This window comes from Mastomys coucha, unplaced genomic scaffold (assembly GCF_008632895.1).
Source record: "Mastomys coucha isolate ucsf_1 unplaced genomic scaffold, UCSF_Mcou_1 pScaffold7, whole genome shotgun sequence".
Taxonomy (NCBI): Eukaryota; Metazoa; Chordata; class Mammalia; order Rodentia; family Muridae; genus Mastomys; species Mastomys coucha.
Genome location: NW_022196913.1, coordinates 86,999,956 through 87,018,673, shown reverse-complemented (window position 1 = coordinate 87,018,673; position 18,718 = coordinate 86,999,956). Strand labels below are relative to the sequence as shown.

At 33.1% G+C, this 18,718-nt stretch overlaps 1 protein-coding gene across 6 annotated transcripts in view; it reads left to right on the top strand.

The window, feature by feature from the left end:
• The window catches only part of Csmd3 (CUB and Sushi multiple domains 3), a 1,179,548-nt gene that overhangs the window by 246,449 nt on the left and 914,381 nt on the right, over positions 1-18,718 (top strand). For all 6 annotated transcript variants that reach the window (XM_031358937.1, XM_031358936.1, XM_031358940.1 and 3 more), the window contains exon 4: positions 8,051-8,245. In XM_031358937.1, coding sequence (XP_031214797.1) covers positions 8,051-8,245 — 195 coding nt within the window. The remainder of the gene's footprint in view (positions 1-8,050; positions 8,246-18,718) is intronic.

Below are 18,718 nucleotides of genomic sequence, written 5' to 3'. Positions count from 1 at the left end.
GTGTAGCCCTGCCTATCCTGGCACTAACTCTGTAAACCAGGTTGACATCAAACTCAGAAATTTGCCTCCCTCCCCCTCCCAAGTGCTAGGATTGAAGGCATGCACCACCACTGCCAGGCTCTATCAATTTATCTTAATGTGACAATTTCATATATATATATATATATATATATATATATATATATATATATATATATATATATATATATATATATATATAATTTAAATAAATAATTTTATACAAATTATTGTGCCATAATCTATTGGCATTAAAAACAACATTGATATTTGAAATTGAAACAATATAATCTCTCATTCACAAGTCAAATATCTTCTCCATCAGTCTTAACATTTGTAAGGATATTAACAAAATTGTTCCAACAGAATTTGATACTGCTTGAAACACAGTTATTAAGTATTTACTTTTTATGCTCATAAATGTCTTGCCTAAACATATGGACGAATACCATATACATGCTTTCTGACTGCAGAGGTCAGAGAGCATAGACTCCCTGGAAATGGAGTAACAGATGGTTCTAAGCTACCAAGTGTGTGCTAGGAATCAAACCCAGGCCCTCTGTAAGAGCAGAAACTCCTCTTAAAGATAGCCATTCACCTAATTTTTCACAAAAGTTTCAAGCAATGTTCACATGATAATTAATTTAGTAATATGTTTTTATGCTAGGAAAAAAAACAGCCTAGGCAATCTTGATTACTGGATTTTTGTTTGTGTATCAGCTAATAGTTTATTGTGATTTCCTTTTCTTTCATTAAAAGAACCATAACCAAACAAATGGATACAAATGGTAACCTTCTGAAGAGTCTTACCACTGCTGAAACAACAAAGGCTGCCTCATGTTTAATTCATCTTCTGGACTCCAATACGATCCATGGCATGACTGGAATCCTAGAAATTATGTGATTATGGTCAAGGACAGAAACTGGGTTATAGAAGTAAATGCATTTTTATAGAATACAGTAGAAAACCTTAAGAATGAAATTCAGTGTTTAAAGAAAAATATCACACCTTGCAAATGTTATTCAGTGCTTATTGTAACACAGTTAATTCAACATATGCCTGCTGCTCTGTTTCCTACTTGTTCATTTCAATTATTTTCTGTTTAAGCTTGACCTGAAAAATAAAAAAAAAAACTTTGTGTGATGATTATCTTTTGCATTTTCATATTGAATGAGATTACTCAGCTAACTCAATCCTTGTTTGCTTGCCAACAACACAATGTTCCAAAGACTTGATTCACAAGGATGAGTCAGAGCCCTTGTTCTCAAGTCCTCAAATGGTATAATAGCAATGAAACTAGGTATAAAGAAACTGATTCATTCTGTTATATGTAATGAAAAGAGTCTAAGAGAAAGGCTAGCTACAGTAAGTGTTTGAAAATATTCACAAAATGCTTGCCCTGACATCTCTGAGAGCACTCTCATAAATGCTTTCACTTATGTCCTTTGTGAATGAAATGGTCCAGGACTGTATCAGAGAAAATTATCACTAAAAAGTTAGAAAATGTATTTATTTGACAAGCACTTTTTAAGTCTTTCAATGAGAGGAACTAGGTAGAAAACACTTTACCTACGTTTGATGTTATACTCTTCTAAATGATTTTTAATCATCTGGGAAATAAAACTCTGAGATTAATTTTCTGGAAGAAATACAAGCAACTTGAATTTTGCTTCCCTTAGTAGATATAATTTTACAATGTTTTAAAGTGCTGCTAATTGATCTCAGCAGGATCATGCTTCATCTCTTTGACGGAATAATTATGCAATTCTGCACTCATGGTGTCCTTTTCCTTTCTTTCAATTTTTCATTCCAATTTTCAAGGTCAGGTTTGGTTCTTGATAAGTTGTTAAAAACCTTGCTTTTGAAGGCTCTTCATTGTATTTATTCCAAAGTGGGAAGTAATTTTAACATCCCTAATTTCATTAATATATGTATGTATGTGTGTATGTATATATAATATATATGTATGTATATATAATATATAAAAGTTTTGGAAATTTCATATATAAGTAATATGTTCATATCATTTCTCATTTTTCCATTTCTCTTGCAAGTCTTGGTGTACAACCTGAGTCTCTTTCATAGTATGTTGCCTCTACACAGAAATGCACACACACACACACACACACACACACACACATACACTTTACATTCCAGGTAAATTTCCTATTAATTGTTTGAATATAAATTTACATCTTATTTTAGGTTACATTTCAACTCTTACTTTACTATCAAATCTCTTCTATATATCTTCTTCATTAATGCTTAGCTTTTTCATTATATATTTTTACAGTTACTTGCTCATTTTCTATCCTATGTTATTATGAGGTGATTTACATTCTGTGATGATTCATTAACTTTGGTCATTATGCCATATAAACATCAAAAGGGGCAGCAATATGCCTGTATTTTGTAACTATCTCAGACAACTCCCACAGAAAAATGTGTAAGTAGCCCCGTGAGAATAATTACTGGGTTTTCCTAGGTAATGATCTATGTCTATCTCTGAAAGATTCCTGAGCTTTGAAGTCAGACAACTCAGGTTCTAAACTACATAGTGACTACTTATTAGTTGTTTGACTTGGGCAGGTTGCTTAACATACTTAAGCTTCAGCCTCCTTCCAAGTAGAATGTAGTGAGTATATGTGCACTGTGTTTCATGAGTTCATAAATGCTTAAAAGAGAGCATATTTGTAGACTGACACAAAATTCAAACTGGAATTTTGTTTTTGTAGCTCAGGAAAATATATATCTTGTGCTTTTACTAGTATCTATTGCAAAGCAACATTGATATTGTCATTAAAATAAGTGCTTTTTATCACTAAGATAATTTGTGAAAATTACAGAATATTTTGTCATATTTATAGTAAAAATTTATAGAAGCATGTCACTAAACTCTATTTTAACAACAAAATTGTATTTGAATTTCCTTCCTCTTTCTTTCCCAGGGTAATATTTGCTACATCAAAATCTTTTATAGTTTTGGAATTTTGTATGCTTTGCTATGCAATGGTTTATATAGTCAAATCCGACCCTATAAATTGCTGAGTTTTATTAGATTTATAGATTAGACAAAGTCATAGAAGAACACAGCATTATTCCAGTTTAAAAACAATACACACACATTTTAAATGACTCAGTTTTCTGTTACACAGAATGGTAAAAATAACAGGACAAATTTTTCTCCCTGAAATTTACAGACATTTTGAGAACAAAGATATCAGATTCATTTTCTTAGGGATCTGTTCAGTCTTCAAACTTCTGATCTTAAAAATTTTGTTTTATTTTTACACCCTCCTAATATACTAAGATTACAATTTATATGTGTAGTAAGTATATAAACTTTTTTTCTACTTATGTTCATATTTTATATATGTTGAAGGTCAAGAGAGAAATGCAATTAAACTAATTTTAAATTATCCTCCTTAGTCACATTTTTAAACCTTTAATATTATAAAATATGAAAGTAGGGTTTTCCCCTGTTTTTAAAATTAATCATTCCATTTCTTTACATCTCAAATGATACCCCACTTCCAGGTTAACTTCTCCACTAACCTCCTATCCCACATCCATCCTCCCACCCCCTTGCCTGTATGAAGGTCAGGCTCAATTATTCTGTATTTTGTCCACTTAGAATTTCTTTTAAAAATTTTGTTGTTGGGCTGGTGAGATGGCTCAGCGGGGAAGAGCACCAACTGCTCTTCGGAAGGTCATGAGTTCAAATCCCAGCAACCACATGGTGGCTCACAACCACCCATAATGAGATCTGACGCCCTCGTCTGGTGCGTCTGAAGACAGCTACAGTGTATTTACATATAATAAATAAATAAATCTTAAAAAAAATTTGTTGTCATTGTCAATGAATATAGTCACCATATCTATTCAATGACTCAGTTATTCTTTGCATTAAAAGCAATTCTCGTAACAAATATAATGGGACCGCCTGGCATTTACTTTTAATGAATTTCTCACAAACCTATTTTATCACATAAGTCTCTGCTTTCCTTAACAGTAACTTCACAATATTTAGAGTAAATAACACTTATTGTAAACACTTGAAAATATGAGTGACTATTTTATATTTTCCTTTTCTCAATCACTTCAATCTTCCTTCATTTGAATTGTTGAAGGCTGATAGGAACATCTAAAAATTACTGTAACCTACATGTGTGATTTGTTTAAAAAAAAAGATAAAAGCTTAGCATGCAACATCAAATTAAACCTGTGAGTACAGTAGAGAATGAAGTGGTTCCTGAGTGGAGAAAGTGCTTGCAAAAAAAAAAAAACATGAAGATTGAACTTCATTCCCAGGACTTAAAGGCTATCTGAGAAGATAGCCACCTATGGGAGCAGCCCTCTAGAGGTAGAATCTGAGGTTTATGGTGCAATTGATATAGCTAGATGTGAAAAGTTTGGGTTTAGAATGAGACTTCTTAATAAATTCAATAGAAACAAACAGAGGAAGATACTATCTTCAGACCTCAGCATACCTACACCTACAGACGTGTCAACAACACACATTGCAACATGCATACACACACACACACACACACACACAGAGTTAAATTGTAATTATTAATAAGAAAAGTAGGTATATAACTGTTCAGTTAATGACCTAGCCTTCTTTGTTCATTATAAGTTAGTCCTAGAGAGCTTAGAGAGAAATTATTAAAGGTTGAAAAAGGAAAAAGGTATATAATCATGAGCAAAATCTATAGAGCAACCACCTATGAAGCTTGAATGTAAAATATTTTACATATCTTTGTAAATAATTCAGTCCACAGATGGTTATGTGTAGATGGTCTCTTATTCTAGAGGATAAAGACAAGGCATGCTACTGAATTATGTTCTTTCCTTTTCTTTGGTACAACATACATTTTCAGAGTCCCTTGGTCTGGATGTTATTCAGTCACAAGACCAGCAGTTATGTAATCTGGGATGATTCCAGTGTTGTCTAATTCATTCACCTCATCCGTGAGATATTTCCTGTTTCCTCTTTGTGTTATTCACCAATGCAATATTTATTCTTCATTTAAATATAAGTTGAAACTAAGCATAAAAGGTATAAAATAAACTTTCCTATCTTTCATTTTATTTCCAAACCATTTCCTGTGAAAGCATATGAAATCTCTTTTCCTCCCAGATATATAGCTTTATGATAATTGAAGTCCTGACCTTAATTATTTTTAGAGTGTGTAAGGGAGAGGAAGTGTTTTGATTATAAGGTCAAAATTGGTAGTTTCATTAAAAGTATTCCTTTGTTATTGCTCTACTCAAAGGATTGAGTTATCATTCCATTTATCAAAACTTATTAACCTTAGCATCTATTCCAGCAAGTGCTGTTTATATAAAATTTCCATGAAATGAATTTTTTTTAAAAAAATATGATTGTTACATGTGAAACATGCTGCATGTGTTGGGTTGTACATGGGTGTATACACATACATATGCTGCTCTGTGTGTGTGGGTGTCTGAGTGTGTATGTGTGTGTGTACGTGTTTGTGCATACGTGTGTAGATCAGAAAGGCAAATTAAGATTTATCTCTATTGCTTTCTTCTCTATTCCTTTCTCTCTCTCTCTCTCTCTCTCTCTCTCTCTCTCTGTCCACCAAGAGCTTGTAATATTTAGTTTGGACTGGAAGTCAGTCGGAGCCATGAATTCTCTCGTGTCCTACATTACCACATAAACAAATGTTGGGGCTACAGAGGTCTATGGCTGCACTTGGTATTCACATGGGTACAGAACACCCAAACTCTTTACTTTTGCTATGTAGCAAGCATTCTTAGCAATGAGCCATCTGTCTCTCTAATCTGAATACATTTTAATTGCTCAAATCCACAGGCAACAAATCTATTTGATGGAACTCCATATATAGACTATATTTTTAAGCAATAGTGAACACAATATTAAAAAAATATGAGGGAATAAAGTAAAGTTTTAAGAATAATTAACCTTTACTATTTATATTTTAAATATCTTTTAAATATCCACTTACTATGGTGACCTACTATTTATATAAATTCTTGATGTTCAGTAAATGTTAGCCAAGTTCTTTAATTTTCTGTATATGTGGAATCTAAAATAACTATTACAAACTAAGAGTAAATATTTTACCTCTAAAACAAATCATTTAGTTCAAAGTTCTCCATTCTTATTGCATGCTAATCAAGTACATTGACCATATACTTTATATTAATCAGTGGGTTTTAACACAAGCATTAAAAATTATAAAGCAAATTAATAGAATGTTGGAAATGCTACCAGATTCACGGAGTGACAGAGTGAGTAAAAGCATTTTTTCTGCAAAATCTATGACTCAAGTTTGAAACGCTTATAAAAACTTGAACATGGTTGCTTGTGCCAATAAATCCAGCCACTGGCCAGAAAGCATTGCAAAAATTATTAGCTTCCAATTCAGTGAAAGTGAGTTTCAAGCCAATAAGCAAAATAGTGTAGTAGTGAAATTTATCTAGTCTGCTCTTGCAACCACGTGCTCTGGGGTACACATGCATATACATGACAATTTATAAATTTATTTTTGAAATGCACTACACACACACACACACACACACACACACACACAAATACACAGAAACACACATGCATACAACACAAGAGAAAACAGAACTTACAGAAAACATACCACAATTACTAGAAGCAAGTTATAAAGAACTTATAACCTATGTCTATACATATTCTGGTTTTATAACATTTCAGTTATCTATTATTTTACATGTTTTTTCATTTTGATAGTTTCAATTTAGAAAGATTTTGTTTGACATAATTATTTTGCCAAGAACTTACTAATGCTTGACTTGGTATCAACATCTTTATAAAATAGGAACACGATTCACTTTTATATCACAACTATATTTTTAGCCATCTTGAAATTTTGCAAGTATAGTTGTTCCCATATATATTTAATTAACTCACCTAAGATTTAATTGCCTGTGAACTATAGTAAAATTATCCCTTCTGGGAAATTAGCGTTTATGTAGCACCAGTAACTGAACAATTTACTCAAATCATTAAACTACTTTGTCCTTATTAGTTAATTTTAGTTTAATTTACTGGTATTTACAATATCAATTTCATGTAATAATAAGCCATATGTTTTATAACATATGTATGTTACAAAAACTAATGTAAATATATATGTATATATATATATATATGTATATTTCATTCCTAGCCTCATTGTTCTACAATTTCTAATATATCTAAATCTCCATTTTTTTGTTTTTTTGTTTTTGTTTTTTGAGATAGGGTTTCTCTGTATAGCCCTGGCTGTCCTGGAACTCACTCTGTAGACCAGGCTGGACTCGAACTCAGACATCTGCCTGCCTCTGCCTCCCAAGTGCTGGGATTAAAGGAGTGCGCCACCACTGCCTGGCCTAAATCTCCATTTTTAACTCTAAATAAAATTGAATTTTTTCTAAGTTTATGTAATTAATACTCCAGTTTCTTTATATTGACCCATTTAGACTGTCATATGTCCATGCATTTATTACTATTATTATTAAATATCTAGATGAAAACAAATAAATGAGCTGAAATATTATCAAATTACTTACATTAAAAATATATTAATTTTATACTAGTTTATTTTTACTATTTAAATAAGATATTTACTCAAAATGTGTATGTTTTCTATGTGAAATTTAGCGTATGTTGAAATATGTATCATTCCATCATTAAAATGTCACTTTGAAGAAACTATATAAATTATACTGATCTCATTTTTAACTCCTGTAAAATGTGATAGTATTTGAAAGCTTTCCATAAAGACTAAATCATATAAGGCATAAAAATCTTTTAGCAAAGCTAATTCCATTTCTGATGCAATAAAATTTAGTCACATTACCAATATTAATCTCTTCTGTACTGAATGAGAAAATGTCAGATTTTCAGTCTGACATTTCTATGCAGGAAAATGATAATAAAACTTATGTGTAACTTTATAACAATAAAACATCAAATATATTTAAATAACTCTAAGGTTTTTTTTTTAAATTCTTTCTTTACTACAGAATTACAGAGTAGCTCCTGTGGAAATCCAGGAGTTCCACCCAAAGGTGTACTGTATGGTACAAGGTTTGATGTTGGGGACAAGATCCGCTACAGCTGTGTAACTGGATATATCCTCGATGGCCATCCTCAACTCACCTGCATAGCCAATTCGGTTAATACAGCTTCCTGGGATTTCCCTGTTCCCATCTGCAGAGGTAAAAAATAAATGAACAAATACATTCATATACTATATCTATCTATATCTATATCTACATCTCTCTATATATTTATATATAAAATATATAATATATATAATTATGCTTTATATTCTCTTACATGTTGTGGAATATAATTAAAACTTGTTAAATGTAAGAGAATATAAAGCATAACTATTTATAATCTACGTATGATCGATTTATACTCTAGATTTCTCTGCCATATATCATCTATTTGTATCTGGTGTTGAATGACAAATGTATAAACATAATAACACTGGTTAAGAAAAAAACATAGACTGAGCTATTTTTATTCATAAATATTTCAATATTTACAATAGAATGCATACTTACATATTTTCTAATTCATATTAGAAAACCATATAGTTGTTAAGATGTTTAAAATTTAGGATTGCTTGCATAAGCTGCCATGCCCACTATTTTGCTTTAACTGAGAAATTTTGACTACCTCTCTGAATTTCTTAAAATTTCTTACAGAATTTGGCACAATATTTTTGTGATAATAATACTTTATATTTTAATACTGATGCTATAAAACTACTTATTTCATGAAGGTAATATAATTACATTTAGAATTCATAATAGTTCAAGGTTTAATGTCTGGAAAGTTTTAAACATTAGCTCTATATACTAGTCCTTTCCTCAGAAATTCAGGAGATCAACATTGTTCAGTCTGCACCTTCTTTCCTATCATGATGAATTTCAATAGTCTATTGAGGTGTGTTTCTCTAATTCCTCACCGACTAGTGTTAGGTAAGAGTGTGCAACTACCCATATAGAATACTTTTCCTCAAGCACATGAGTGTAAACAAAGAGCATAGAAAGCAATGAAATCAACCACAGATAACTTCATATATGTGTGTGTGTGTGTGTGTGTGTTTTACAAATTTATATGTGTATATTAATGTATTTTTATTCTATTCAGTACTCTCAGGCTCTTGTATGTATATGTGAAACCTACCCATTTAATTATTTTTAGTTAGGTAATGGACCTTATTTACCAGAACATGGGAAATTTAAGTAGTGTCTACATAACTACAAAAGATCCCTCTCCTTCCACATCACTAACTGCCAATAGGTCAACAATAACAAGTGATGCCCTAGTAATACCACCTCCCACTTGTTAATAATTGTTAACAGATCCAATCTCTTGCAGTTAGCCAGAGCTGCTATCAGTTCATGAGTTGAACTTCCATGTCCTGCCCTGGAGACTCTGTTCCACAGTGCTGCCCCCCATCGTCCTTCTTTTACATTCTTCCTATGCTCTCAGATGCAGTTGCCATTGAGGACATGTTTTAAATGCCCTATTCAGAGCTGTACACTCAACAACACTTATTCTCTGTATTTGGATAAGACCGTATCAACTACACAACTTACAAATCAGGCAAGATGTGCAGATTGTCACAATAGTGTGGCACAATTATTTTGGGTGTTCCTAATAGTTTTCTGACTACATTTTGAGGTTTGAGCCAAAAGGAAAAGTCACAGTTAGTACTGAAAAAAATTTAAAAAGTCCATCTTAGGGAATTCATGAGCCCAAATAGGGAAGCCACTACTACTTTACCAAATAAACATAACCATCAAACTGCCTTCCAAATATTTTTGTTCATAACTCACACACAGCTAATGTCTTTTGCCAGCTGTGTCAATCAGAATATGATTGGTCTCAGGAAAATCACATGAACAATTTGACTTCATTATTTCTCTGGTCAATGAGATGAATTAAAAAAACAAAACGATTGTTGTTCTAACAATGCTAAACAAACAGAGCCTCTACATGTTGTTTATTGTTGTATGTGGACTATTCACATTCTTTCCACACTGATCTCTGTGTTGGTATTTTCCCAGTACTGCTGTTTGGTGCCTCTGATGTTCCTTCTATTGCTATGATTACTATTGTCAGTTTTATGCCAAACACTGCAAGCCACTAAAGAATTTAGAAGCATTGTATCTTTTAAATGAAAAATAGAAAATTAAATACTATATATTTAAAAAGATAATTGGTCAAGATTAGTAAAATATTAAGCATAGGGGACTATGAAGATCTGAGACTTTAGTTATCTTGAAGTGGACAAGTTCTCTTTTTCAGTTTTATGACTGGCCATGAAAAACCTATTGTTCTTAGTTTAAAATATGATGGTTTTTATATGAACTGCAAAGCCATGATTCAAAATATCTTAATTTTGCACTATCTCCAATATACAACAGTGAATTTCCCATTCTGCAGAATGATACAAAGGTGTGAGATATCTGCTCACATCCTAGAAAGCAAGCCCTCTGAGTGTAAACCTCAATTGTTCATGTGTGGTAGTGTGCCCTTATTTGATCTCTGGGGAGCCATTATCTCTCTCTTCCAAGGCTATAAGCAAATTTTGTTCTCAGCACTGTTGGAAGACATTAGGGTGTTTTGTAAACAGATGTATGTGAAAAGATAATCTGACTCAAAGGTCAGCTTAAATATATTGAAAAGATGTGAGACCTATGAGAGTGCCAGTGGAGAAATGTATCAGGATTTAAGGGGGTAAGTAGAAAAGCCAATCTTGAATGCTTTCTCTATGCCTAAGTATGAGATTTGAAAGTTCAGTTACCATACATTGAAATGTCAAATAATTAAGTTACACCCAGGACAGAATATCTGATCTCATAGTAAGCAGAAATAAAGTCCCATATATATATATTAAAGATCACAAAATTTAGTCACTAAAATATTTCATAAACATTTAAAATTGACAATTGCTTCCATTCTTCTTTCATTTTGTTGAAGTTCCCTTCCTATTCCAAGGTTAACTTGTTTGCCTGAGTATACACCCTGTTCCTTTGCTCCTGCTTCCCAAGGCTCCACAGGCACACTTACTTTGACTTTCACCATAACCTCTGTGAGTTCTAATTTATCAAAAAGTGGCACCCTCTGTGTTTTTAAATGTTGCCTGCTTAACTTCAGTCTGCCAAGCTCACCTTTTCTTTTCACAGCTACTAAAACTAATGAATGCATTTACTCATTTAAATGTATTCATTAAAAACCTACCCTGTGAAAAACAGCATTTTATATGCCAAGGAACCAAAGATTGATTAAGAAACAACACTTGCCTTTAAGAGCTTGTGGTCCAATGGGGCAGACTGTAATGTAATCAGGCAATTACAATAATGTGTGATAATTGATTTAATGGTAGAATCTGTAGGAAAGTTGGGCATCTTTATGAGGAAAGTATTAGTGTCTTCTAGTTGAGGGGATGGAAGTTCATCTGGGGACAGAAATTTAAGAGCCAGCTTCAAAGAAGATTACTAAAAATATGAACTACATTGAGCAAGCACATTTTAAGTGAGGTAATAATTCATGTAGAAAGTACAAATTTTCCTTTCCAGCCTTAAACGTAGTTCTCATGTGTTACTAATATTCACCGGCTAAGCGCAGAGTCTCTGTCATACTTCATAGAGCACATGATCTAATTTTCCATGCTCAACTTTATCTCCCACCAACCAACTTTTATTAAAACTTAAAGAATGGAGAACTAATGTGTTTTCAGAATATGCCATTGTGATCCTGTTCAAAGAGGAATACAGAGCACGGTTTAATCCATGCCTCCGTCTTCTTGTCACTTGATAGCATACTGATTCCTTAATTTATAACTGTGCAGGGGGCTGATAATTCTGTAATGATCTCCCTATTGCTTCCCATGGCGTTTACACAGAGTCTTTCCTTGATGAAACCTTTGCTTTGAAATCTCTTTGCTGCTTCCTAGCCATGATAGTTTAATTAAGAAAGAAACAAATGTCATATCAACCTTGAGGGCACGGACCCAGCGTTTTTATGTTGAAAAGCAGGATCGATTTTTATCAGCAACATCTGCTAGTATTTGAAAAAGGCAGCTAAGTTCCTGCTAAGCAAAAGCCTAAAGAAACTTAATGCTTGTCCTCATACCTGGAGCACTTAAATTTTCTGTTACCCCTTCCTTTGACAGACACTTCTGTGAAATCTATTCCCACCGAGATTTCATTTAGCCTAAGAGCCCTTCTAAACCTAGTGCTCCCAGCACTTTGAACGAACTAAGAGCAGTTGGCTGCTATGGAGAATGAATATAGAATCCTTGATTGAAACTTCTCAAATTTGTAATGGGAATCTAGATTCAGAGAAGTATTTAGATACATATACTCCAAAAATCACTACAATGGGCATTCGTGATCTGTAGTGTTTCATCTGAATCTTGTTCTTTTTTCATATTTTAAAAATATATTAGAGGGACCAGTTTACCAAGATATAATGAATGACCTACATAATATAATAATTACCAGTTGTATTGGGAATTATTGAAATTTGGATTAAATAAATAATTTTAAATGTTACTGGGCCATCTTTAAGTCTAAACTCTAAAAGTTAAGATTTTATAAAGAAGTTCAGGGAAAGGGGTGATGAGGTAAAGGGTGTGAACACATGAAACACTGATGGAGATGAGTTTTATTTATTGGAGTCGTGTTGGAACAATTGTAACATTAGTAATGCAGTTGTGATCCAGACACTTGGTGCTATGTGATTGTCATTGAATATTTGACATCACAAATAGGCAAAAGGCTTATAGGGAAGACATTACATGGTCAAAGTGAAATATATTTCAACTAGCTAAACTAATAGCTATGAGTGAAAGACTTCAATTAATTACCTAGATATAGGAATATACTTCACCCCAAATATGATAAGAAAATAACTAACTGATGGAGAAATAACAGGAGATTGTTTGTTGCACATACAATTTTCTTGACAGAAATTTTAAGTAATCCTAGACAAAAATGTAAGGCCAAATATAAAATTGGTATTTGTCATGAAGCATAGTTGTTGGAGAAGTATAAACAGTAGGAAATTAGAGCAAATATCTTCTAGAAGTGGTAATCATGTGATGTGATTTACTGTATTTATATGACTTGATTACTAATCTCTCAAAAGCTAACCCCCAGATCATTTGAAAAAAAAACCATCCATTTATCCAAAATGTAATACAAAAATTACTATATATATATATATATATATATATATATATATATATATACTGAGATATAATATTAAATACATAAACTGACTTAATAGATATTGATAATGAAACTTGAATTAAAATTATTTAACATGAAAGATACACAATGCTTTACTGAAATAAGCACAAAATAATCATCTCATATTTCATTCATTTTAATATACTTAACCAGTAAGGCTGGTAGTGGTGGTTGCCTTTAATCTTAGCATTTGGGAGGCAGAGGTAGATGGATTTCATAGTTCAAGGCCAGCCTTGTCTACAGAGTGAGTTCCAGTACAGCAGCCAGCAGCCAGGACTACACAGAGAAAACCCTGTCTTGAAAACAAACAAACAAACAAAAAAAAACAAGAAAAAACAAAACAAAACAAAAAACAAAAACAAAAACCCACTTAACCACAAAAATTGCTATTTGAAATATAAAACTATATTCTTTTGGGAAGTACTCAGGAACAGTTGTCTTTGTTGTAACTTTCTGCTTTAATATCTGTAGTAGGTAATTTTTTTGTTTAACAAACAGCTTTGATGTGATACATGACATCCTATTGGAAAAGGTATGATATTCCTAAGCAGTTGATATACAGTCAAGTAGTACAAAGGACAACTGCTACATTTAAAAAGAACAAAGGAATCCAATGGGAGGGGATCCCCTTTGTCCTATGGAGACTCCAGGACCCAGGGTAGAGGAACGCTAGGACAGTGCAGCAGGAGTGGGTGGGACAGCATCCTCATAGAAGCAGGTGGACTGGAGATGGAATAGGGGGTTTGCAGAGGGGAAACCAGAAAAGGGGGTAACATTTGAAATGTAAATAAATAAAATAACCAAAAAATAAAAAAATAAAGGAAGGAGTTTTTTACATTGTATCTTTCTCTTGTTATCCAGAATTTTGGGACTTGTTACAGAGCTGTTCACAGAAATAAGAGGCTAAGCTGAGCTATAATCAACACATGTGTGTATGTGTGTGTGTGTGTGTGTGTGTGTGTGCATGTGTGTTATGTATCTATATATCATATTTCTCACATATATACATACATGCATGTACACAGATGTACAAATATTATATACCACATACATATATATGTATACATATGTGTATATTTTAGGAAGTTTTAATGGTAGGTTTCTACATGAATTTTCAAAAGCGGTTGGTGTTAGTTATCCCTCTCTGTATTTCTAGCCCTACCTTGTTCTCCTATCCTATGCTCTATAACATTTAACCTTTTCTGTCCCATAATTTCTCTTTTTATCCTAATAATTAATCAATTAATTTTACACCTCAACTACAATTTCATCTCCCTCCTCTTCTTCCAGTTCTCCCAGCTCCCCTCCATTTCCCTCCAGCCCCAGTTCTCCCAGCTCCCCTCCACTTCCCTCCAGCCCCCTTCTATCCCTCCCTTTCTCTTGAGGAAAGAGGTGGTCTCTTGTGGATATTAATAGGTGCCTGCACATCAAGTTGCAATAAGACCAAGTGTATCTTCTATTGATACTAGCCCAATAGGAGGAAGGGTTCCAAAGGCAGGCAACAGAGTGAGAGACAGCCCTTGCTTCTGTTCTTAGGGGGCTCCACAAGAAGATCAATCTGCATAGTATATGTGTAGAGGGCCTAGTTCAGTCCTGTGCATACTCCCTGGTTGGCGGTTCAGTTTATGTTGGCCTCTATGGGGCTGGGTTAGTTGATTCTGTCAGTTTTCTTGTGGCCTCCTTGACCCTTTTCCCCCTACAATCAATCCATTCTGACCCTCTTACACAGGATTTGTTAAGGGCTAATGTTTGGCTGTGGTTCTCTGTGTCAATTTCTATCAGTCGCTTGGTGATGTCTCTCTCATGATGGTTATGCTAGACCCCTGTCTGCAAATATAACACGAAATCATTAACAATGTCAGAATTGGGTTCAATGTCATGGGGTGGGGCTTAAGCTGAACCTCTCATTGGCCAATCCCTCAGTTTAAGCTCCATCTTTACCCCTGTACATTTTGTAGGCAGAAGGAAATCTTGTACGTTGAAGGTTTTGTGACTGGGTTGATGTCTTAGTTCCTCCATTGGTAGTCTTGCTTGGTTATAGGAGACAGTCAGTTCAGGCTCCATATCTTTCACTTCTAGGAGTCTTAACTTGGCTTGCCATCATAGACTCCTGGAAATTTACATAGTTCTATATTTCTAAACCCCATTCCAGTCTCCTACTACATATTCCCTTTGTTATCCTCTCACCTGAACCCTCCTCTTTCTATCCCTAACCCCTATGTCTGGTCCCTTCCCCTCATCCACCTACGATGTCTATTTTATTCTCCATAATTGCTCTTAACTATGTTTATCATGTTCTGGAATGAATCAATATTTGGAAGCACTATTCATTTCTTTATTAATTTTTAATTTTTTTTTATTTTTTGGTGTTTTCAGACAGGGTTGTTCTGTATAGCTCTAGCTGTATTGGAACTCACTCTGTAGACCAGGCTGGCCTTGAACTCAGAAATCTGCCTACCTCTGCCTTCCAAGTGTTGGGATTAAAGGCATGTGCCACTACTGCCCGCCTTTTAAGCACTATTAATGAAGAGAACATTATATACATATAATTCCACCAGCCAAGAGCACAAAAATTTAATACAGGTATTTACTATAACATCGAAAACAGCCAGTAAGGTTTCAGGTATGTAAGCTCACAAGGAAAACTTACAGATCTCAAAAGTCATTTACATCATCATCATTTCCGGAATGATAGAACCTATCCAACATGGCAAGACTCAATCATCGTCTCACATCCCTTAAGCTTTACAAATTCTGCATCTGAAATAAAATATGAATAATATTCTTTTAATAATTGGTTATTAAATACTTTAAATTCTAAAGGTTTCTTGAAATTATTTTTTGTAGGTTTTGCTCATTTTTTTCCCTTTTCCACATAGGTTAATTGCTATGGCTAGGGCGATTTTGTCTTAACTTCCACTCTTTCTATGAATAGGGGTTACCAAAGTAATCAGCATACTTTAAAACAATAAGGCCATTTATTACTTACACTTAATTTATAGCTAATTTCAAAAAGTGGTTGAAAAGCTGAATCTGTAATGCATGTAGAAATATAACATAAATTCAAAGGAGGGAAACTAAAATAACAAAAAAAAAACCACGAAAGATGAATTGAAAAACAAGTTTAACATTTGAAAATCAAGTTCTGAATTCTTACGTCCTTCGAGTCAGCATTCAAGTTAGCATTTACTCACTGGCAGTATAAATGTGTCTAAAAATCATAATTAGATTATAATCTCTCAAACTAAGAGAATGCAATATGAGTAAGATCTCTTGTAAAACTCCATATAGGAATCAGCATAATTTCCCGATGTTCATTTATCATATCAGGAATATAAACTTAGGGAATGAGCTTCCCAAGGTAGTACTACAACTTCTTAATGGTACACAAATAGATCTTGACACTGAGAAGATGATGAAAGACTATCTTTACACAAAAATATAAATCAAAACACACATGGCTAATGCCATGAGCCAAGTCCAATGCTCTACAAGCCAGCTGTCTAAACTTAGTTCTGCCCCATTTTTCTATATTTTTTAAAAAATAATGTTTTGTTAGCTTGTGTGCCTGAAATCTGGCCAACAAATTAATCATCTAAAAATACAACCAAAAAGATAATGCATCTGCATAAATGTGCTCTTATTTTTTATGCCTTATCATTCAAAATGTCTTAATAAGTTTAAAATGAATTAATTTAAAAATATTTCCAGTTTAGAAGAGACAGTCTATTATTGTAGCTTAAAGGCGTAAAGTTATTTACTTAATTCTATTATATTATTATTACATAATTAACATTTAAACTGTACTTATCTTCAATTTGTAGCTTTTTCATTTATTAATACATTATTTGCATATTATAATTCAACCTTTATGAATTTGTTGTGTGATTATAATTCTCTACTCCCTTCAAAATGACTTTTGTTTCTAGATAATTTTACATACCCAAAACATAATATTTCATTAACAGACATAAGGCCATAATCAATTCTGTTCATACTTAGAACACAATTACAACCAGGGAGAACTATATAGCAAAAGTAATTTTGGAATTATGTTGCTCTTGGCTGAATAGGAAGCATTTTAACTACTGAGGTATCTCTCTAACATATATTCAAGATTTTTCTTTGAGCCATAGACAGTTTGAAACATTTTACATATAATGATACATTTAATCTTTTTTCTCATGTTGTAGCAATAAATAGCACAAAGGGCACTAAGTGATATAGAAAGTAAGTAAAGGACAGAAATTATTTTTCAAAGTTTACAAGGTGTCATACTTGCAAAGTAATAGCCAGGATTTAGATTCAAGTATTTAGTTTCCAGTTCTGTTATCTCAGTCTTAATAAAACTTACTTTTTTTTTTAAATCTTACCCTTAGAAGTATCTAAAATTTCGATTCAAATAACATCTAGCAAGTTACACAATTATACATATACATTTTACAATAAATGGCATCTTTAGGCTGTCCTGTTCCTCTGCTTCATTTAACTACATATTTATATAGTAACAGTATTTGCTTCTTTCTTCCCTCTTCATCAATCAGTTTCACAACCTCTACACTTTTCAGAGAAAGCATTCAAAACACCTTTTTGGGTCAGTCACAAAGGTCACATACTGTGTTTCTAAGGCTATGTTCGTTTACTGAGCTTTAGGGAAGAAGATATATCCTTGAAAACTTTCATGTTATTATTTGCATGATTTCTGAACAGTTTGAAGCTCCAGACTAAAGAGTTTAGAATTTGTTCGCTAGCTGCATATGAGTCAGTACATAATTCTGAACTTTTTTGACTTGGTAGACAGCTGCTATTGATAATGAAGTATCCTCTTCATGTTCATGTGCCCACCATGAAGGAAAGACCACCAGTAAAAAAGTTCTATCCACCCAATATGCACCAAAGACCCAAAACTCTGTAATTAGCACAGAATAATTGAGGAAACTTTCTGTTTTATATTAGAAGAGAAATGCCAGAGCAATAGTATTTATGAAGTCCACAGTTGGACCAGAATTCTACAAAAGTAAGAAAACCCCTGTTTACATTAATTAAACATGATCACTTATTATTATGATTATCTTCTTCACAGATGATAAATCTGTGGTTAGTGGACATTAAAATTCTTGCCAGTTTCACAAAAGATTTTTAATTAAAATCTGCTATATTGAAGCCCTTCTCCGTAATAACTTTGTAATAGCCCAGAACATCCCCAAATTCCTAATCATGGTAATTTTTTCCAATTTTTTTCTCAATTATTAGATCGTCAGTCCAACAGCACAATCTATGATGATGACTGAATCTTGCTTGGTAAAATTTGTAGTTCACAGCAATGTCTTGTGGGTCCTTCCTGCACCACCGCCTCTCTTTCTCTCTCTCTCTCTCTCCCTCTCCCTCTCCCTCTCCCTCTCCCTCTCCCTC